The 22,087-nt window shown below is 46.8% G+C and overlaps 1 protein-coding gene across 9 annotated transcripts in view; it reads right to left on the bottom strand.

Annotated features, from left to right (window-relative positions):
• Positions 1 to 19,726: 19,726 nt before the first annotated feature.
• The window catches only part of ULK1 (unc-51 like autophagy activating kinase 1), a 91,155-nt gene continuing 88,794 nt past the window's right edge, over positions 19,727 to 22,087 (bottom strand). For all 9 annotated transcript variants that reach the window (XM_038762273.1, XM_038762276.1, XM_038762274.1 and 6 more), the window contains one exon: positions 19,727 to 21,442. In XM_038762273.1, the coding sequence (XP_038618201.1) occupies positions 21,387 to 21,442 (56 nt within the window). In that variant the 3' untranslated portion in view covers positions 19,727 to 21,386. The remainder of the gene's footprint in view (positions 21,443 to 22,087) is intronic.

Here is a 22,087-nt window from a genome sequence, read left to right as displayed (position 1 = left end):
GACGGTTACTGTATCCTTCTTCCTATCTTTTATTATAATAATAATGTTATCTGTTATATGCCAAGCACTGTTCTAAGCACTGGGGGGGGGGGGGGGGGGGGCGGATGCAAGGTAATCAGGTTGTCCCATGTGGAGTTCACAGTCTTAATCCCCATCATTCTCGCCTGTCCCGCCATTGACCCCCGGCCTACGTCATCCCCCGGGCCTGGAATGCCCTCCCTCTGCCCATTCGCCAAGCTAGCTCTCTTCCTCCTTTCAAGGCCCTACTGAGAGCTCACCTCCTCCAGGAGGCCTTCCCAGACTGAGCCCCTTCATTCCTCTCCCCCTCGTCCCCCTCTCCATCCCCCCCATTTTACCTCCTTCCCTTCCCCACAGCACCTGTATATATGTTTGTACATATTTATTACTCTATTTTACTTGTACATATCTATTCTATTTACTTTATTTTGTTAGTATGTTTGGTTTTGTTCTCTGTCTCCCCCTTTTAGACTGTGAGCCCACTGTTGGGGTAGGGACTGTCTCTATATGTTGCCAGCTTGTACTTCCCAAGCGCTTAGTACAGTGCTCTGCACACAGTAAGCACTCAATAAATACGATTGATTGATTTTACAAATGAGGTAACTGAGGCACAGAGAAGCTAAGTGACTTGCCCAAAGCCACACATCTAAGTGGCAGAGCTGAGAATAGAACCCTTGACCTCTGACTCCCAAGCCTATCCTCTTTCCACTGAGCCACGCTGCTCTACCCCAGTGCTTAGCATAAAACAATTAATACCATTATTAACATTAACAGCATCCTCAATCTGAGTATACCCTGTCTCTATTTGGCAATAAGCATTTTGCAATTCAGTTATGGTATTAAGCCATTCCTAGGTGTCAAGCATTTGCGCCAAGCCCTGTGCTAGATACAAAGTAATCAGAGTGGACCCAGTCCATGACTTATTACATGGGGCTCACAGTCTAAGAGCGGAGGAGCAGTTATCTAATCCCTAATTTACAGATGAGGAAACCTCTCTCAGGGAAGTTGACTAGCCCAAGGCTATCCAGGGGGCTACTGGACCAAGCTGGGCTTAGAACCCAGGTCTTTTAGCTTTCAGCCCGGGCCCTTTCCCCTAGGCCATACTGCCTTGAGTCTTAGTATGGCAGCCCCCACCCCGAGTGTAGTCAATCATATTTATTGAGTGCTTTGTGCAGAGCAAAATGCTAAGATATAGAGCACTATACGAACTGCTTGGGAGAATACAACATAATAGCACATTTCCTGCCATCTCCAAGAGACCTTCCCTGACTAATCCCTTCCTTTCCCCACTGTCAATCGTATTTATTGAGCATTTACTGTGGAGAGCACCTTACTAAGTTCTTGGGAGAGTACAACACAACATAACCGACATTTCCCACCCACAACGGGCTTACAATCTAGAGGACAAGATAGCAAGAAGCCCAACAGTAACTCCAAGCCCCTGTAAAAACATTTTTTTAAGCTTTATAAGGCCCGCGAAACAATTCTCATTACTTTCACCAGTAACTGGAATAATAAAGTGTCCTCCCCTTTGTATCCCTTATAATGATAATAATGGTATTTGTTAAGCGCTTACTATGTGCAAAGCACTGTTCTAAGCACTGGGGGTGATACAAGGTAATCAAGGTAGAGAAGCAGCATGGCTCAGTGGAAAGAGCATGGGCTTTGGAGTCGGAGGTCATGGGTTCGAATCCCAGCTCCGCCACATGTCTGCTGTGTGACCTTGGGCAAGTCACTTAACTTCTCTGAGCCTCAGTTACCTCATCTGTAAAATGGGGATTAAGACTGTGAGCCCCACATGGGACAACCTGATCACTTTGTATCCCCCCCCCAGCGCTTAGAACAGTGCTTTGCATATAGTAAGCGCTTAACAAATGCCAACATTATTATTATTAATCAATCAGATTGTCTCTTGGGGCTCAGTCTTAATGCCCATTTTACAGATGAGGGAACTGAGGCACAGAGAAGTGAAGTGACTTGCCCAAGGTCACACAGCTGACAAGTGGCAGAGCAGGATTAGAACCCGTGACCTCTGACTCCCAAGCCTGGACTCTTTCCACTGAGCCACGCTGCTTCTCTGGATACATACTCTTGTATGTATCACCTATGTCCTTGGGTCTGTGCCCTTTAATCACTTTGTTATTCCCTTTAATCGCTTTGATACTCCCCCCAGCCCGACAATACTTGTGTACTTGGCCTTACAGACTATAGACTTAAGCTCCTCCCTGTAAACCGAGATCCTCGTGGGCAGGGATCAGGTCTAACTCGTATTTTCCCAAATACTCGGTACAGTGCTGTGCACATAGTAAACACTCAGTCCCATTGATTGATTGACACGCTGCCATTTCCCCTAACTGTAATTTATTTTAGTGTCTCTGTCCCCCACTTTTCAATCTTTCCCAGCGGTTTCTCTAGAGATCTGCCGTCTCTCAAAATCTACCCCCTTCACCTGCACCTCCGGCCCCACCCGTCTGCATCTTATCAAACCACTTGGCCCTTCCCTGGCCACTATTTTCAACTGTTCACACTTCAGTGACTTCTTCCCCACTGCTTTCAAACATTGCCATATAATAATAATAATAATAATAATGGCACTTATTAAGCGCTTACTGTGTGCAAAACACTGTTCTAAGCGCTGGGAAGATTTCAAGGTGATCAGGTTGTCCCACGGGGGGCTCACAGTCTTAATCCCCATTTTACAGATGAGGAAACTGAGGCCCAGAGAAGTAAAGTGACCTGCCCAAAGTCACAGCTGGCAATTGGTAGAGCTGGGATTTGAACCTCTGACTCCAAAGCCCGTGCTCTTTCCTTTCAGCCATGCTGCTTCTCCAATATAAAGTGAAGGCCCACATTCACTGACAGGGTAACTCAGCTGCTCTGAAAATTGGACTGATTGAGAATCATCTGCATTTGCACTTAGCAATCTCATTGCAATGCTAAGTGTCTTCCTCTGCATTATGCCACCCGCCGCTCACCACCCCTATCTCCCCTATCCTAAAAAAGCCCTCCTTTGACCCCGCAGCTCCCTCCCGTTATCACCCCATCTTCCTCCTACCATTCCACTCCAAACTCCTTGAGTGAGTCGTCTACACCCGCTGTCTCCAGTTCCTCTCCTCCAATTCTCTCCTCGCCCTGCTCCAATCTGGCTTCCTAGATGAGACTGAGGTACAATTGAAAAGGAAAAATTAGAGGAGCCAAGTGTAATAGGAAAGCAGCGAGGAAAGGCAAGAGGAGTCGGTAATTGAATTCTATAAAGCCAATGGTGAGGCGACACTGCTTGGCACATAGTAAGCGCTTAACAAATACCATAATAATTCATTAATTTCTCTGTGCCTCGGTTACCTCATCTGTAAAATGGAGATTAAGACTGTGAGCTGGGACAACCTGATTTCCTTGGATCTACCCCAGCGCTTAGACCAGTGCTTGGCACATAGTAAACGCTAAACAAATACCATTATTATTGCTATTACAATAGAACAAATCACAGACACATTTCCTGCCCACAAGAGCTTTCCATCTAGGGTTTAAGTCAGTGCTTAGGTTTGCCAAACAGTACCTGAGGCCTGTGACCTGCATGCCTGCAAGGAAACGCTAACATTTTTTTTTTATGCTATTTGTTAAGCACCTACTATGTGTCAAGCACTGTTCTAAGCACTGGGGTAGATAGAAGCTAATCAGGTTGGACACAGTCCCTGTGCCACATAGGAATCACAGTCTTAATCCCCATTTTACAGAGGAGGGAAATGAGGCATAGAGAAGTGAAGTAACTTGTCCAGGGTCATGCAGCAAACAAGTGGCAGAGCCAGGATTAGAACCCAGGTCCTGAATCCCAGGCCTGGGCTCTATCCACGAGGCCCTGCTATTTCTCTATGTGGTCAATGTACATATTTACTATTCTATGTATTATTTTGTCTTTTAGACTGTGAGCCCACTGTTGGGTAGGGACTGTCTCTATATGTTGCCAGCTTGTACTTCCCAAGTGCTTAGTCCAGTGCTCTGCACATAGTAAGCGCTCAATAAATACGATTGATGATGATTTTGTTAATATGTTTTGTTTTGTTGTCTGTCTCCCCCTTCTAGACTGTGAGCCCGCTGTTGGGTAGGGACTGTCTCTATATATTGCCAGCTTGTACTTCCCAAGCGCTTAGTACAGTGCTCAGCACATAGTAAGCGCTCAATAAATACGATTGATGATGATTTTGTTAATATGTTTTGTTGTCTGTCTCCCCCTTCTAGCCTGTGAGCCCGCTGTTGGGTAGGGACCGTCTCTAGATGTTGCCAGCTTGTACTTCCCAAGCGCTTAGTCCGGTGCTCTGCACACAGTAAGCGCTCAATAAATACAATTGAATGAATGAATGAATGGGCAACCACTGGAGATTTTTGAGGAGAAGGGGAAGGTGAATAATTTTGTTACAACTTTTAACTCTGCAGGCAGCGAAGTATAGATTGGAGGGGAGAGAGACAGGAGGCAGGGAGGTCAACAATTGCCACCAACTTTTCACCCATGTCCTGGGACACCCTCTCTCTTCGTATTCAGTCGACCATCACTCTCCCCAACTTCTAAACCTTATCGAAGTTACATCTCCAAGAGGTCTTCCCGGATTAGGCCCTCATTTCCTCTTCTCCCATTCCCTTCTGCCTCACCCTGATTTCCTCCCTTTATTCACCCTCCCCACAGCCCCACAGCACTTACCTGCATATCTGAAATTGATTTATTTATATTGTCTGTCTCTCCCTCTCGATCATAATCCTGATGTTGGGCCGGGAACACGTCTACCAATTCTGTGCTATTGTACTCTCTGAAGCGCTTAGTACAATGCTCTGCACACAGTAAGCCCTCAATAAATATGACTGATTAATTTATTAGCAAGTCCGCTCATTGAGGTAGGAATCAAGTCAACCAACTCTGTTGTATTGTCCTCTCCCAAGCTCTTAGCACACAGTAAGTGTTCAATAAATGCTATTAATTGATAGAATCCATGGAAGTCTGCGGAGGCGGGAATTCCAGGCAGCCATGATTGGGGCTCAGAGGCACTTGGTTGTAGTTTTATTTATCTTTTTTATAATGGCATTTATTAAGCGCTTACTATGTTCAAAGCACTGTACTAAGCGCTGATATAATGATGGCATTAAGTGCTTACCATGTGCAAAGCACTGTTCTAAGTGCTGGGGAGGTTACAAGGTGATCAGGTTGTCCCACGGGGGGCTCACAATCTTAATCCCCATTTTACAGATGAGGTCACTGAGGCACAGAGAAGTGAAGTGGCTCGCCCAAAGTCACCCAGCTGACAATTGGCGGAGCCGGGATTCGAACCCATGACCTCTGACTCCAGAGCCCGGGCTCTTTCCACTGAGCCACGCTGCTTATCTTCTTCTGCTATTCCCCAAACTGAGAAGAGACCCCCCCACACACACCCACGCACATACCCCTTCCCCTTCTCATAACTTGTCTGTTCAAGTTGGGGAAGCAGCGTGGCTCAGTGGGAAGAGCCTGGGCTTTGGAGTTAGAGGTCATGGGTTCAAATCCCGGCTCTGCCAATTGTCAGTTGTGTGACTTTGGGCAAGTCACATAACTTCTCTGTGCCTCAATGACCTCGTCTGTAAAATGGGGGTGAAGACGGTGAGCCCCATGAGGGACAACCTGATCATCTTGTAACCTCCCCAGTGCTTAGAACAGTGCTGTGCACATTAATGCTATTATTATTATTATTATTATTATTATTATTATTATTATTATTAATGGTTAAAGCACTGGGCCTGGGAGCCAAAAGACCTGGGTTCTAATCCCCGCCCTGCCACTTCCCTGTTGCGTGACCTTGGGAAAGTCACAGCTTCTCTGTGCCTCAGTCTCCTCAACTGTAAAATGGGGATACAATATCTGTTCTCCCTCCTCCTTGACTGGGAGCCCCATGTGGGACAGGGACTGTGTCCCACCTGACAAACTTGTATCTACCCAAGTGCTTAGAACAGTACTTGGCACATAGTAAGCGCTTAAATATTCATTCATTCAATCATATTTATTGAGCGCTTACTGTGTGCAGAGCACTGTACTAAGCGCTTGGGAAGTACAAGTTGGCAACCTATAAAGACGGTCCCTACCCAAAAGGGGGCTCACAGTCTAGAAGGGGGAGACAGACAACAAAACATATTAACAAAATAAAATAAATAGAATAAATATGTACAAGTAAAATAGAGTAATAAGTATGTACAAACATCAGAGGAGCAGTTTGGCTTAGTGGAAAGAGCCCGCGCTTTGGAGTCAGAGGTCATGCGTTCAAATCCCAGCTCTACCAGTTGTCAGCTGTGTGACTTTGGGCAAGTCACTTCACTTCTCTGGGCCTCAGTTACCTCATCTGTAAAATGGGGATTGACTGTGAGCCCCACGTGGGACAACCTGATCACCTTGTAACCTCCCCAGCGCTTAGAACAGTGCTTTGCACATAGTAAGCGTTTAATAAATGCCATTATTATTATTATTATATATACAGGGGCTGTGGGGAGGGGAAGGAGGTAAGGCGGGGGGGATGGGGAGGGCTCAGTCTGGGAAGGCTTCCTGGAGGAAATACCATTTAGAAAAAGGCCCCCTTGAGGTGTCACCCTCAGGGCACCCTAAGAAGGGAAAAGATCTCTTCAGTTTCAAGCAAGGAAGCATTTCCACTGTGAGTTTCTTGTGTGTCTGTGTGGGGGCGATTGTGTTTGACAGTTTTCCCACGTAGACGGACACAAAGTTTTAGGCCCCCGGATCCCTGCTCTGGGGTCCACCAGCACAGCCACCATGGCCTGGGGCAGATTGCAGGAGCAGCAATGGAGCCATGAAACCACAGTAATCCCAACTTGGATCTGACCAACTGAGCCAACTGTGCCCGGAATAGCAACAGCTGGAGGTTGGAATGGGAAAGTGGAGGATGGGAAAGCGGAGGGTGGGAGGGGATAGCAGATAGCATGGGGAGGAGAGTAGAATCTATTGCTTTTTCAAAAATGGTATTTGATAAGCACTTACTACGTGCCAGGCACTGCACTGATTGCTAGGGTAGATCTAAACTAATCAGGTTGGACAGTCCATGTTCTGCATGAGGCTCACAGTCTTAATCCCCATTTTACAGATTCATTCATTCATTCAGTCGTATTGAGTGCTTACTGTGTGCAGAGCACTGGACTAAGCGCTTGGGAAGTACAATTTGGCAACATATAGAGACGGTCCCTACCCAACAGTGGGCTCACAGTCTAGAAGGGGGACACAGACAACAATAAAATAAATAGAATATGTACAAATAAAATAAATAAAGTAATAAATACATACAAACATATATACAGGTGCTGTGGGGAGGGGAAGGAGGTAAGGCGAGGGGATGGAGAGGGGGAGGAGGGGGAGAGGAAGGAGGGGGCTTAAGGTAAGTGAGGCACAGGGAAGGTAAGTGAGGCACAGAGAAGGTAAGTGAGTAGCCCAAGGTCACACAACAGGCACATCATCATCATCAGTCGTATTTATTGAGCGCTTACTGTGTGCAGAGCACTGTACTAAGCGCTTGGGAAGTACAAGTTGGCAACATATAGAGACAGTCCCTACCCAACAGTGGGCTCACAGTCTAAAAGGGGGAGACAGGGAACAAAACCAAACATACTAACAAAATAAAATAGAATAGATATGTACAAGTAAAATAAATAAATAAATAGAGTAACAAATATGTACAAACATATATACATATATACAGGTGCTGTGGGGAAGGGAAGGAGGTAAGATGGGGGGATGGAGAGGGGGACGAGGGGGAGAGGAAGGAAGGGGCTCAGTCTGGGAAGCAACGTGGCTCAGAGGAATCAGAGGTCATGGGTTCAAATCCAGGCTCCGTCGATTGTCAGCCGGGTGACTTTGGGCAAGTCACTTCACTTCTCTGGGCCTCAGTGACCTCATCTGTAAAATGGGGATGAAGACTGTGAGCCTCCCATGGGACAACCTGATCACCTTGTAACCTCCTCAGCGCTTAGGACAGTGCTTTGCGCAGCTTGTGCTTCCCAAGCTCTTAGTCCAGTGCTCTGCACACAGTAAGCGCTCAATAAATACGACTGAATGAATGAATAGGAAGCGCTTAATAAATACCATTATTATTATTGTTATCGCGAGGGGGCTTCCAAAGTGACGCAGTGATGCTCTGCGGCCACTAGGTGGCGAGGTGCTCCAACCCAACTCCCCCAGCAAAGTTGCTTTCCGAAGGGCCCCGTGGCGGCCGGAGTCATTCATTCATCCATCCGTATTTATTAATAATAATAATAATAATAATAATGGCACTTGTTAAGCTCTTACTATATACAAAGCACTGTTCTAAGCGCTGTGGAGAATCCAAGGTGATCAGGTTGCGCCACGTGGGCCTCACAGTCTTAATCCCCATTTTACAGATGGGGTAATTGAGGCTCAGAGAATCAATCGTATTTATTGAGCGCTTACTGTGTGCAGAGCACTGGACTAAGCGCTTGGGAAGTCCAAGTTGGCAACATATAGAGGCAGTCCCTACCCAACAGTGGGCTCACAGTCAGAGAAGTTAAGTGACTTGCCCAAGGTCCCACAGCTGACAATTGGCAGAGCCGGGATTTGAACCCATGGCCTCTGACTCCCAAGCCCGTGCTCTTTCCATTGAGCCGCGCGTTACTGAGCACTTTCAAGGCCCTACTGAGAGCTCACCTCCTCCAGGAGGCCTTCCCAGACTGAGCCCCCTCCTTCCTCTCCCCCTCGCCCCCCCTCCATCCCCCATCTTACCTCCTTTCCTTCCCCACAGCACCTGTATATATGTATATATGTTTGTACATATTTATTACTCTATATTTATCTTACTTGTACATATCTATTCTATTTATTTTATTTTGTTAGTATGTTTGGTTTTGTTCTCTGTCTCCCCCTTCTAGACTGTGAGCCCACTGTTGGTTAGGGACTGTCTCTATATGTTGCCTACTTGTACTTCCCAAGTGCTTATTACAGTGCTCTGCACACAGTAAGCGCTCAATAAATACCATTGATGATGATTGATTGATACATATCTACTCTATTTTAATTTGTTAGTATGTTTGGTTTTGTTCTCTGTCTCCCCCTTCTAGACTGTGAGCCCACTGTTGGGTAGGGACTGTCTCTATATGTTGCCAACTTGTACTTCCCAAGCGCTTAATACAGTGCTCTGCACACAGTAAGCGCTCAATAAGTATGATTGATTGATTGACTTACTTGGAAAGTACAATACAGCAATAAACTGTGATATTCCCAGCTCACAACGAGCTCACGGTCTAGAAGAGGAGAGACAGACATCAAAACAAGTAAACAGGCAGCTTACAATGTCACCACACGCCCCCCACCTCTGTTTTAAAAACGAAAAGAAGGGTTTGTGTCACTTACAAAAATCATGCCCAAACTGTTGTGTGATGGCATCATTAGGAGGAGCTGTATTTCTCTATAAGCAAAAAGGACTTGCATTTTGAGAAGCAGCTTGACCGAGTGGAAAGGACAGAGGGTCTGGAGACCTGGGTTCTAACCCCGCCCTCTGTGAGGCCTTAGGCTAGTCACTTAACGTCTCTGTGCCTCAGTTTCCTTATCTGGAAAATGGGGCATCAGTAACTGTTCTCCTCATTTAGACTGTGAATCCCTGCAGGGCAGGGACTGTGTCTGATGTGATCTAGTTGTACCTACTCCAGCTCTTAGGACAGTGCTTGGCACGTAGGAAATATTTAATGACTATCACCATTATTAGTATTCCTATAACTGGAAGGACATACTTCACTCTGTTGCCCGGATCATTTTTCCAGAATACGTTCAGTCCATTTCTTCCTACTCTGCAAAAATCCCCCAGAGGTTGCCCACCCACCAGCTGATTAAACAGAAATGCCTTACCAATCAATCATATTTATTGAGCGCTTACTGTGTGCAGAGCACTGTACTAAGTGCTTGACTTTATGCCACTCAATCACCTTGCCCCCTCCTACCTTACCTCCCTGATTTCCTACTACAAAATTCCCTGGGCTGGTCAGGCTGGCTATTTCCCCAGGGGGAGTTGCCCATGAGCCAATAATATTAATGATAATAAGAATAATAATGGTATCGAGCACTTACGTTCCAAGCACTGGGGTAGATACAAGGTAACCAGGTTGTCCCACGAGGGGCTCACAGTCTTCATCCCCATTTTACAGATGAGGTAACAGGCATAAAGAAGTTGTTACTTGCCCCAAGTCACACAGCTGATAAGTGGCAGAGCCGGGATTAAAAACTATGAACTCTACCTTCCAAGCCGGTGCTCTTTCCACTAAGCCCCACTGCTGCTCTAATAAATATGGTACTTTTTAAGCACTTACTATTTGTCAAGCGATGGTCTAAGCACTGGGACCCCCAGGGCCACCTGAGCCCCCAGGCTCGTGCAGAGAAGCAGCATGGCTTAGTGGCAAGAGCCCGGGCTTGAGAGTCTGAAGTCATGGGTTCTAATCCCAGCTCCACCACTCATCAGCTGTGTGACTTTGGGCAAATCACTTAAATTATCTGTGCCTGTTACCTCATCTGTAAAATAGGGACTGACTGTGAGCCCCATGTGGGACAGCCTAATTACCTTGTATCTACCCCAGTGCTTGGCGCATAGTAAGCACTTAACAAATTCATTCATTCAATCGTATTTATTGAGCGCTTACTGTGTGCAGAGCACTGAACTAAGCGCTTGGGAAGTACAAGTTGGCAACATGTAGAGACAGTCCCTATACAACAACGGGCTCACAGTCTAGAAGGGGGAGACAGACAACAAAACAAAACGTGGAGACAGGTGTCAAAATCGTCAAAATTAAAGCTCTATAATAATAATAATGATAGCATTTATTAAGCAAATGCCACCATTATTATTATTAATTTCTATCAGGCCCTTTCTGTCTCCCCCTTCTAGACTGTGAGCCCACTGTTGGGTAGGCACTGTCTCTACATGTTGCCAACTTGTACTTCCCAAGCGCTTAGTCCAGTGCTCTGCACACAGTAAGCGCTCAATAAATACGATTGATTGATTGATTGACTGATTCCTGGACCAGGGGACCCTCGGTGACACGTAGTAGCATCAAACCACAGGCCACCAAGGTGAACCGAGGAACGTTTTTACTTAGTTTTACCAACACGCACGGGAGTGACATACTCACTCGCTCCATTCCACCCAGGGTCCAATGCCGGTCAAGGGGACCCGTTGTACCTATGCTTCTTCTGCCGCTTCCGAGCGCAGCTCTCCTGCTTTTAATGCTTACCCTCTTGCTTCTCAATTAATCAATCGTATTTATTGAGAGCTTACTGCGTGCAGAGCACTGTACTAAGCACTTGGGAAGTCCAAGTTGGCAACATATAGAGACGGTCCCTACCCAACAGTGGGCTCACAATCTAGAATTGTCCTCTGAAACTTTCTTCTCCTGCCCTTGATGTTTCCCTCTGCTTCTCCATGTGCTTCTTCGTGGGCCTCCTGACCAGTCCAAACGAGCCCCTTTTATAATAATCATAACAATGATGGCATTTGTTAAGCGCTTACTTTGTGCAGAGCACTGTTCTAAGCTCTGGGGAGGGGAAACAAGGTAATGAGGTTGTCCCATGTGGGGCTCACAGTCTTAATCCCCATTTTACAGATGAGGGAACTGAGGCTCAGAGAAGTTAAGTGACTTACCCAAGGTCACACAGCAAACATGTGGCGGAGTCGGGATTCGAACCTATGATCTGACTTAGGCTTGGCAGCGAGGGCTCCACGTGCAGTCATTGATCAGTCCAGGCCTATATTGGGTAGAACAGGGAGAGAGAATCAGGCCTCCCTCCATGCTCCGCCCCCACAGGCCCACCATCCCCTGCCTCAGGTGGAGCCCATCAGAGCCTTCACCAATCTCTTCCTTCTTCTTGTTTGCGGGATCACAAACCAAAGCGCTTACTACAGTGCACTGCACACAGTAAGCGCTCAGTAAATGCGATTGAATTCATTCATTCAGTACCGGGAACGTCGCCGAGCCTTCCCAGCTCGGGGAGGCCGGGGCCACGGGGCGGGGAGTGCCCTTCACGTAGTAAGCACTCAATAGATACGATCAATTGATTGAGTCTTTTTCCAGTCAGTCAGTTTGGTAGCGCTCAGGACAGTGCCTGGCATGTGGTAAGCGCTTCATCAATCGCATTTATTGAGCACTTACTGTGTGCAGAGCACTGCACTAAGCGCTTGGGAAGTACAATTTGGCAACATATAGAGACAGTCCCTACCCAATAGTGGGCTCTTAATACCATAATTATTATTAGCTGGGAAGTGGGAAAGGTGGTTTCTTTGGGGTGGGCCTCAATCGAGTGGCCTTCTAGACCGTGAGCCCACTGTTGGGTAGGGACCGTCTCTATATGTTGCCAGCTTGTACTTCCTAAGCGCTTAGTACAGTGCTCTGCACACAGTAAGCGCTCAATAAATACAGTTGAATGAATGAATGAATGAATTGAGCGCTTACTGTGTGCAGAGCACTGGACTAAGATCAGCGCTTAGAACAGTGCTTTGCACATAATAAGCACTTAATAAATGCCATCATCATTATTATTATTATTATTACTAAGCACTTGGGAAGTACACGTTGAATGGATGAATCACAGCATAGAGAAGCAGCTTGGCTCAGTGGAAAAAGCATGGGCTTGTGAGTCAGAGGTCATGGGTTCGAATCCCTGCTCTGCCACATGTCCGCTGTGTGACCTTGGGCAAGCCACTTAACTTCTCTGTGCCTCAGTTACCTCACCTGTAAAATGGGGATTAAGACTGTGAACCCCACGTGGGACAACCTGATTACAGTGTATCCTCCCCAGCGCTTAGAACAGTGCTTTGCACATAGTAAGCGCTTAACAAATGCCATTATTATTAACAGTCACTAAGGCTGCAGCTTGTTGTGGGCTCACCACATTCATTCACTCAATCGTATTTGTTGAGCGCTTACTGTGTGCAGAGCACTGTACTAAGCGCTTGGGAAGTACAAGTCGGCAACATATAGAGACAGTCCCTACCCAACAACGGGCTCACAGTCTAGAAGGGGGAGAAATCCAAGAAAACAAAACACGTAGATGGGTTTCAAAACCGTCAGAATAAATAGAATAATAGTTCATTCATTTGATCATATTTATTGAGTATTTACTGTGTGCAGAGCACTGTACTAAGCGCTTGGAAAGTACAAGTCGGCAACATATAGAGACAGTCCCTACCCAACAACTGGCTCATAGTCTAGAAGGGGGAGACATACAAGAAAACAAAACATGTAAGGTTTCAAAACCGTCAGAATAAATAGAATTATAGTTATATGTGCATCATTAACAAAATAAATAGAATAGTAAATATGTACAAGTAAAATAGAGTAATAAATTTGTACAAATATATACAAGTGCTGTGGGGAGGGGAAGGAGGTGGGAGGGGGGATGGGGAGGAGGGGATAAAGGGGGCTCAGCGACCTGCGGAGCCTAAGAGCGAGCGTGTTTGCAGAAAAGGTACAGCGTGGTTTACTGGAAAGAGCCCGGGCTTGGGAGTCTGAGGTCGTGGGTTCTAATTCCCAATCAATCAATCAATCAATCAATCAATCATATTTATTGAGCACTTACTGTGTGCAGAGCACTGTACTAAGCGCTTGGGAAGTACAAACTGGCAACATATAGAGCAGTCCCTACCCAAGAGTGGGCTCACAGTCTAGAAGGGGGAGACAGAGAACAAAACCAAACATACTAACAAAATAAAATAAATAGAATAGATAGGTACAAGTAAAATAAATAAATAAATAAATAGAGAAATTCCCACTCTGCCACTTATCAGCTGTGTGACTTTGAGCAAGTCACTTCACTTCTCTATGCTTCGGTTACCTCATCTGTGAAATGGGGATTAAGACTGTAAGCCCCACATGGGACAACCTCATTACCTTGTATCTACTCCAGTGTTTAGAACAGTGCTTGGCACACAGTAAGCGCTTAACAAACTCCACAATAATAATAATAATTATTAATAATGATAATAATAATAAAACCACAGTGTGGCTGGTTTTCCCCCTTCAGTGCAGTTTCCCTGCTGGGGGGGTTGTGGTGGAGACCTGAGGGGGGTCGGGGGGGGTCAGCCTCTTGCTCCCAGTATTCAGTTGGAGAATCTGAGGCCTGGTGGGATGGGGGAAGGGCTAAATAGCCCCCACCCAACCCCTCCCCGCTCACACAGTAGCTTATCGCAGTGTGGCTCAGTGGAAAGAGCCCGGGCTTTGGAGTCAGAGGTCATGGGTTCAAATCCCAGCTCCGCCAATTGTCAGCTGTGTGACTTAGGGCAAGTCACTTCACTTCTCTGGGCCTCAGTTCCCTCTCATCTGTAAAATGGGGATGGAGACTGTGAGCCCCCCGTGGGACAACCTGATCATCTTGTAACCTCCCCAGCGCTTAGAACAGTGCCTTGCACATAGTAAGCGCTTAATAAATGCCATTATTATTATTATTATTATCCTGCAAACCCAAGTGAGTCCTTGCTGCTGGGCACAGTAACTTTCCAGGGGAGATTGCGGGATGAAGCCCTCCTGAAATCCAGCGGCAGCTCGGCACCAGTCCTGGGCAAAGGCCCCGAGCGCCCGCTCCTCCTCTCCGGAGTGCTCTGTGCAATGCTCTGCACACAGTGGGCACTCAGTCACTACCACTGATGGATTGTTTGGTTTGTCGGGTGTGGGTGTCTTTATGAGTTACCCGCTGTGCTGGGTCTGCCCCCCAGACTGTTGAACTCCAGGGATGGGCCCAAACCCCTGCCACCCCCCCACCCCACCTCCTACTACAATCTGCCTTTAGTAGCAAAGCAGCCAGGTGAGGTAGAAGGGGGCAAGGTGACCGAGTGCCTTAAATACTTATAAATAAATATTTATTTATTTATTTTACTTGTACATATCTATTCTATTTATTTTATTTTGTTAGTAGGTTTGGTTTTGTTCTCTGTCTCCCCCTTTTAGACTGTGAGCCCACTGTTGGGTAGGGACTGTTTCTATATGTTGCCAATTTGTACTTCCCAAGCGCTTAGTACAGTGCTCTGCACATAGTAAGCGCTCAATAAATACGATTGATGATGATGATGAAAGATGACAGTAAGGAGATTCTGTTGGCTGCAGAGCTGGATGGGCAACCACTGGAGGTTTTTGAGGAATGGGGAGAAAGGGACTGAACGTTTTTTAGAAAAATGATCTGGGCAGCAAAGTATGGAAATTAAATTTAGATTCAAAATGTAAAGGTGAGAGAGAGGAGAAATTTAATCTCCATTTTATTAGTATTACCAAGTGCCGTCGAGTCGTTTCTGATTCATGGCGACTCCTTGGGTATATTTTCTCCAGAACGTCCCTGTCTTCTGCCAAAATCCATAGCCTTCCTAACGGTTCTTCCATTATTATTGTTATGGTCGCTGTCCATCTAGTTGCCAGTCTGCCTCTTCCAAGTTTTCCCTGAACTTTCCCTAGCATTAGTATCTTCTCCAGAGAATTAGTCATTCTGATTATGTGTCCAAAATATGCTAATCTAAGTCTAGTAATTTGGCCTTCCAAAGAAAACTTTGGCTCAATTTGCTCCAAAATCCATTTGTTCGTTTTTCGGGCAGTCCATGGCATTCGCAAAAGCCTTCTCCAACACCCCATTTCAAAAGAATCGACGCTCTCTCTGTCCTGTCCAGCTTTCGAATCATATGCACCATAGAATTGACAATTGTTATTTTTTTGGCAATTGTTACATCAACACGTCATGACTTTTTCCAGGCTCTTCCTAGCAAGTCTTCCTAACATAATCTTCGGCGTATTTCTTGACTACTAGTTCCTTTATTACTGATTATCGATCCCAGGAGAGAAAAATGGTCAACTATTTCAATCTTCTCTTCATCCACGACAAATGTGTTAAAACTTCCAGTTATGATCTTTGTTTTCTTGACATTCAAATGTAGGCCCGCCTTTTTTCTCTGTTCCTTAACTTTTAATAAGAAGCCTTTCAAATCTTCTTCACTTTCTGCTAGTAGGGCAGTTTCATCAGTGTAACGAAGGTTGTTTATATTCCTTTCTCCAATCTTTACTCCCCGTTCGTCTTCATCCAATCCGGCTCCTCTCATCATGTGTTCGGTATAAAGGATGAACAGATAAGGTGATGAGATACATCCTTGTCTTACACCCTTACTAATGAGAAACTACAGTTCAGGAAACTGAGGTAGAGAAGTTGGATGACTTGGCCAATGTCACATAACAGGTAAATGGGGGAGACAGAATTAGAACTTTGGTCCTCTGATTTCCCCAGTGGATTTTCCCGTTTATTGTTCTACGTCTGCTCTCCAGACTTAGTCCCTTGACGCCCTGGTACTTTGTTTAATTGATTTCCCTGTGCCATACTGTCTCCAGGGTTGAACTTTAAGTTCAGTTACTTGTGCCAAACTATATTTTAGTTTCTCCCACTAGATCGCTAGGTCCTCGAGGGCAGGGATCATGTCTACTAACTCTATTGTACTCTCCCTAGCATTTATTGAAGAACATGAGAAGCAGCGTGGCTCAGTGGAAAAAGCCCGGGCTTTGGAGTCAGAGGTCATGGGTTCAAATCCCAGCTCCACCACTTGTCAGCTGTTCGACTTTGGGCAAGTCACTTAACTCCTCTGTGCCTCAGTTCCCTCACCTGTAAAATGGGGATGAAGACTGTGAGCCCCCCGTGGGACATCCTGATCACCTTGTAACCTCCCCAGCGCTTAGAACAGTGCTTTGCACATAGTAAGCACTTAATAAATGCCATCATTATTATTAACTGTGCATGAAAAAAACTCTCAACAAAAATTACTATTGAATGATCAGTACAGCACTTAGTCCAATGTAAGCACTTCACAGACATTATTCATTCATTCATTCAATCGTATTTATCGAGCACTTACTGCATGCAGAGCACTGTACTAAACGCTTGGGAAGTACGAATCGGCAACATATAGTCCCTACCCAACAACGGAATCACAGTAGTCACAGTAATGCCAGTCTCGTCACAAATCCCATTCTATTGGGCTTGGTTTTCTTTCCGGTTTAAATAGAGTGGAATTGCATTTCAGAAAGCTAAAATTAGAATCTCTTTGGGGATTCAGGGTTTCAAAAACCCACCCTGTCACATCTGCTAAACTCTCAGTGAACCCAAGATGGTAGTTCCTGCACGACGGAGAACAAAATCAAATGTGACAACAAAATATCCACCCTGAGTCTTTCCTTCTGTTTTCTCTGAACGATACAGCTGCTACTCCAGAACACAATACTACTCCTGAGCACAACAACTAAGCAGCATGGCTCAGTGGAAAGAGCATGGGGCTTTGGAGTCAGAGGTCATGGGTTCACATCCCAGCTCCGCCACTTGTCAGCTGTGTGACTTTGGGAAAGTCACTTAACTTCTGTGCCTCAGTTACCTCATCTGTAACCTGATCACCTTGTACCCTCCCCAGCACTTAGAACAGTGCTTGGCACATAGTAAGCGCTTAATACCAACATTATTATTATTATTAATAAGAATCTTTGGCCAGCTCCACTTGGGTTTGAGGGGGGGCAGAGGGGTGGGGGTGAGGGGCAACGTTTAACCCCCCCAGAGTAGAATGGGTGTTTTGGGCTTGCTTAGTTTTGGAGGGAAACTTTTAAACTCCCTCTGATTGCTATTAAATGTTGGCAGGGCACTTCTGCAAATTTCATCCAAAAAATAAATCAAAGATCTCTTCCTGGAGCCAGAATGATTTTAACCTAGTCCAGCCTGACTCAGGCATGGAGCTGTGGCATTTTTCCAAGAGTCATCCCGAGCACTGCCCAAGGCCAGTCATTTACCTGAGGAGCCAGGTACATGTAACAAAGCAGAGGTCAGTACTTTTCCAACAAAAATCCACTCTAAAGAGGTAAGGCACCAACGCCTAAAAAGGGTATAGACTGAGACCTTCTTGCCTCATGAGAGTGGAGATTCAACGATTCAAAGTGAATTTTTTAAAGGTTAGGGCAGACCCTCCCTCCCATGCTCTGACCCCACTCTTAAAAATCAGCTCAAATCTTCAGTAACTACAGAGCCACTGACTGCTTTGGGAATGGTTGTCATGAGAATGATAGGGGGAAGACCAAGTTTGTAGCTTCTCAGGAAGCTGAGGGCTTCAAGATGCAGCGAGGCACAGAAGTCAGACGATCAATCAATCAATAAATCAAATGTACTTGAATGCTGACCATGTATTAAGCACTTTTAGGACAGTACAATGTAACAGACACATTCCCTGCCTGCAATGAGCTCACAGTCTACAAGGGGAACTATTCCAATCTCAGCTCTCTGGGCAAGTCATTGAATTTCTTCATGCCTCAGTTTCCCTCGTCTGCAAAATGGAGATTAAAAACCCGTTCTCCCTCCCACTTCAACTGCGAGCCCTCTAAAGAACTGCATCTGACCGGGTTATCCTTTATCTACCCCAGCACTTGGTACAATGTTTGCCACAAATCAAGTGCTTCACCAACGCTATCGTTCGTCTTATTAGAGCGGTACCGCTTTAGGACATCATTTCCAGAATGCGGTGGGAGACAGGAAAGCAAGAAATTATACTGTAGTAGCGACATTTAAAGATCGTTAAACCGGGCCAACATTAAGACAATAATTTCAAATCAGTTTATTTTCTTAAATTGATGTTACACAATTTAAAACGAAAGGAAAAATAAATCACACGAACAGTAGAATTAAAAAAAAGTTGACAAAGTATCAGGCATCATCTTGTAAAATAACAACAGGATACACTTTCCACACAAACCTGTAGATACGTGCTATTAGGCTTACGTCTCCTGAAACCTACTCTGAGACACAACATACAAATGCTGCAACAGTAACGAATGGGTAACGAGAGTGAATACAGACTACCATAACCACTTCGATTTTTCTTGTTTTTTTTTTTGGGGCGGGGGGGTTGTTTTGCATTCCTTGGCTATAAAGCAATAAATACTAATTTTGTACAAGAAGGCTGTTTACATGCCACATGCAGTTAGGTAAAAATAAAGTCACCAAAGTGATGGCAAAAGAAACCTGTCTGTTTTTTTTTTTCTTTTATGTCCAAGCACAGTGGCTAAGTTTCAAGTATTGAGAAAATATATATATATATATGTGTGTGTGTGTGTGTACATGTATGTGTGTTTTATACATACATATATATATATATATGTATATATAGGTAGAAGACTTGTAAACCACTTTAAGGGGAGCAACATATTTCTAGAGGTTGAACGTGGATTTTCCTGATACATTCAAGTAACTAAGCCCAGCAGCGGGAAGTTGCGCGCTGAGCTGACCTGTAACATGGCTTGTTGAGCCCCTGGGAAATCCCGCACATCTTTCTGGATGCCGCGCCCCGGGATGGGGTCGGGTCGGGCGTGGCGGGGTGCGGGTGCTGTCGGGTTTTAAGATGGTAAGGAAAAAACAGGCGGTCTCCCGAAGAGCGGCTAGCGAGCTACCGCTGCCGAGGACGGCCCGGTCCCTCTTTGGCTGGCATCCAGTCAGCCCATCCACCCGCCCCTTGGCTTCGGTGGCTCGGGCCTCCTGGTCCCCGGCTCCCGGGAAGGGGTGGGGGCGGCGGGCTGGGGATTCCTCACACCTCCGCGTCAGTCAGTTCTCTGGCTACCGCTGGCACTGCCTCGTGGGAGAGGTTGTCCACGTCAAAGTGGCCCACCAGCCGGGGGGAGCCCGGGTGGGTGGCGGGGAGGGAAGGCCACCTGAAAGCGGCTCGCTCAAGGGACTTTCTAAGCTCAGCCGAGAGGTCACCTCTGGCCAGCGCCAGCCCAAACCAGGAGGCCGCTCGGCTCCCAGTCCGGCGGGGCCCCTCCCATGCTCAGGAAGCAGCAGAGAGAGGCCAAGTGTCCGACATTCCCACCCGCGGCATCCGTTTGGCTCTCGAAATCTCACGTAAAAAGACACGCTTGAACACACGCGCACATTCACTCCGCACCCCCCCCGCCCCCCAACACACACACCCTCCCAAAGAAAACGCACGCTAAAGAGATTGTTTTCGTCTTTTAAAAAAAAAATGAGCTGCAAAAAAAATGAAACGCACTTTTACGTCTGAAGTGTGTAAGATTTCGTCGTCTGTTCTGAAGCTTTTAAAAAGCTTGGAGCTTTATACTGTCTGTCCTTAAAAGAACATTTAAATAAAACCACTGTATCTTTTCTCTTGGACCTGCAGGGTCCCACCCGTCCCCGGAAGCCACAGGTGAGCAGGTCGCCACACTGCATGGGCTGTTTTCCTCACAAGTACAAGATACAGTGCAGTTAAATACATACAACACACACCCTCGCAACACACAGCTCTATTTATATATGTACACACTAGTAGTGCAATAAAGTAACCGGGAAAAAAGGGAGTGGGAGTCGGAGAGGAATATAAAGGGCCAGCATAATTCCTGGCTGTCAGTATGTTCCTGGAACACCCCATAACGCATTTTCGAGGTTTTCGAGGTCTCCATCCCGTATAAAGTGCTCCTTTGATTCACAAAGCTAGTGGGGAGGCTTTTTGGGTTCTCTGAAGAATGATTAAAAGTAGGAGGAGGTGGCAGATTCTCTTGTGCAGGTTGGCCTGGCCCTGTCTTTGAAGATGGAGCTGGAGAAAACGCACGTTTTGGCTTGGATCTCCGGCAGAGGGATCGGGTTCTTTATTCAAGGAAGTTTTTCCTTTTCCCGGGTTGCTTCCCCGTTCCCGGCCGTCGGCAGAGGCCGGGCTGTTCCCCACGGGCCCCGGGGTGCGGGGGGTAGGTCAGGAAGCGTCCCTGGGTGACCCCTGGAGTAACTGTGCTGCTCTGTGCCCAGCACGGGAAACTCCTCCGGTTCGCCCCTTCTCTGGCCCCAGCGGAGGGGACGGGAAAGAGTGGGGTCGTTCCAGGACCCTGCCGGGTGACTGGCGGTCAGCGGGAGGGAGGGAGGAAGAGGAGGAGGAGGAAGACGAGGGAGGAAAGAGAACACTCACAACTGGCCTTGTGTCATCAGGGAAGGTGAATTCACGGTGTCCGCTGCCTGCAATGGACGCCTCCTGCCCACCCTGCCCACTCCCCGGAGGGAGACCCTACCCCTGGGAAGGGAGGATTGTATGTAGCAGCTTGGCTCTCCGGAGGGCAGGAGAGCCCTTTGTGCCGCCTTCCCTCTCCGTCCCAGGCGGCTCCAAGCGGGGTGAAGCTGGCCCGGATCGCCGCGGCCCAGGTCTCTACCCGGAGAGAGTCGACGATCTGTCTCGCCGCGGGGCCGGCGCTTCCTGGAGACGAGTCCGGCGGCAGTGCCGTCCAGGGCCGGCCTTCCCGCCTTCTGGCGGGCTCCGCTCTGCGGCCTGAGACCAAAAACTGAAAGCGGTTGTCTGGGGGGCGTGGGCTGGAGGCGGAGGCCGGCTGGGTCACGCGCAGATGCCAGACAGCAGGGCTGACAGTCGCCGCTCGATGCACATCTTACCTGGAGGAAGGACCCGAATGCATGAGTGGCGGGGCGGGGGCGCACAACTAATAATAATAATGATGGCATATATTAAGTGCTTACTATGTGCCAGGCACTGTACTGAGCGCTGGGGTGAAAACAAGCATATCTAGTTGGATACAGTCCCTGTCCCATGTGGGGCTCACAGTCTCAATCCCCATTTTACAGACGAGGTCACTGAGGCCCAGAGAAGTGAAGTGACTCGCCCAAGGTCACACATCAGTCATTCATTCATTCGATCGTATTTATTGAGCGCTTACTGTGTGCAGAGCACCGTACTAAGCGCTTGGGAAGTACAAGTTGGCAGATAAGTGGTGGAGCAGGGATTAGACAGCATGATCTTCTGACTTTAAGGCCCGTGCTCTAGCCACTCCCTGGGGTGGGCGGGGAGGGGTGTAAGTATACATATATATCAATCTATATCTACAAATATATAGATATAAATATTATTCATTTAATTAATGAATTATGGTATTTGTCAATCACTGTTCTAAGTGCTGGGCTCACAGTCTAAGTAGGAAGACAAACACAGATTTAATCCCCTTTTTTAGATGATGAAACTAAGGCACAGAAAAATTGAATAAATTGCCCAAGATCACCCAGCGGACCAGTGGCGGAGCCGGA

The sequence above is a fragment of the Tachyglossus aculeatus genome, chromosome 21 (genome assembly GCF_015852505.1).
Source record: "Tachyglossus aculeatus isolate mTacAcu1 chromosome 21, mTacAcu1.pri, whole genome shotgun sequence".
Classification (NCBI taxonomy): domain Eukaryota; kingdom Metazoa; phylum Chordata; class Mammalia; order Monotremata; family Tachyglossidae; genus Tachyglossus; species Tachyglossus aculeatus.
Note: the sequence above shows the minus strand (reverse complement) of the source record. Positions and strands in the feature narration are given on the sequence as shown.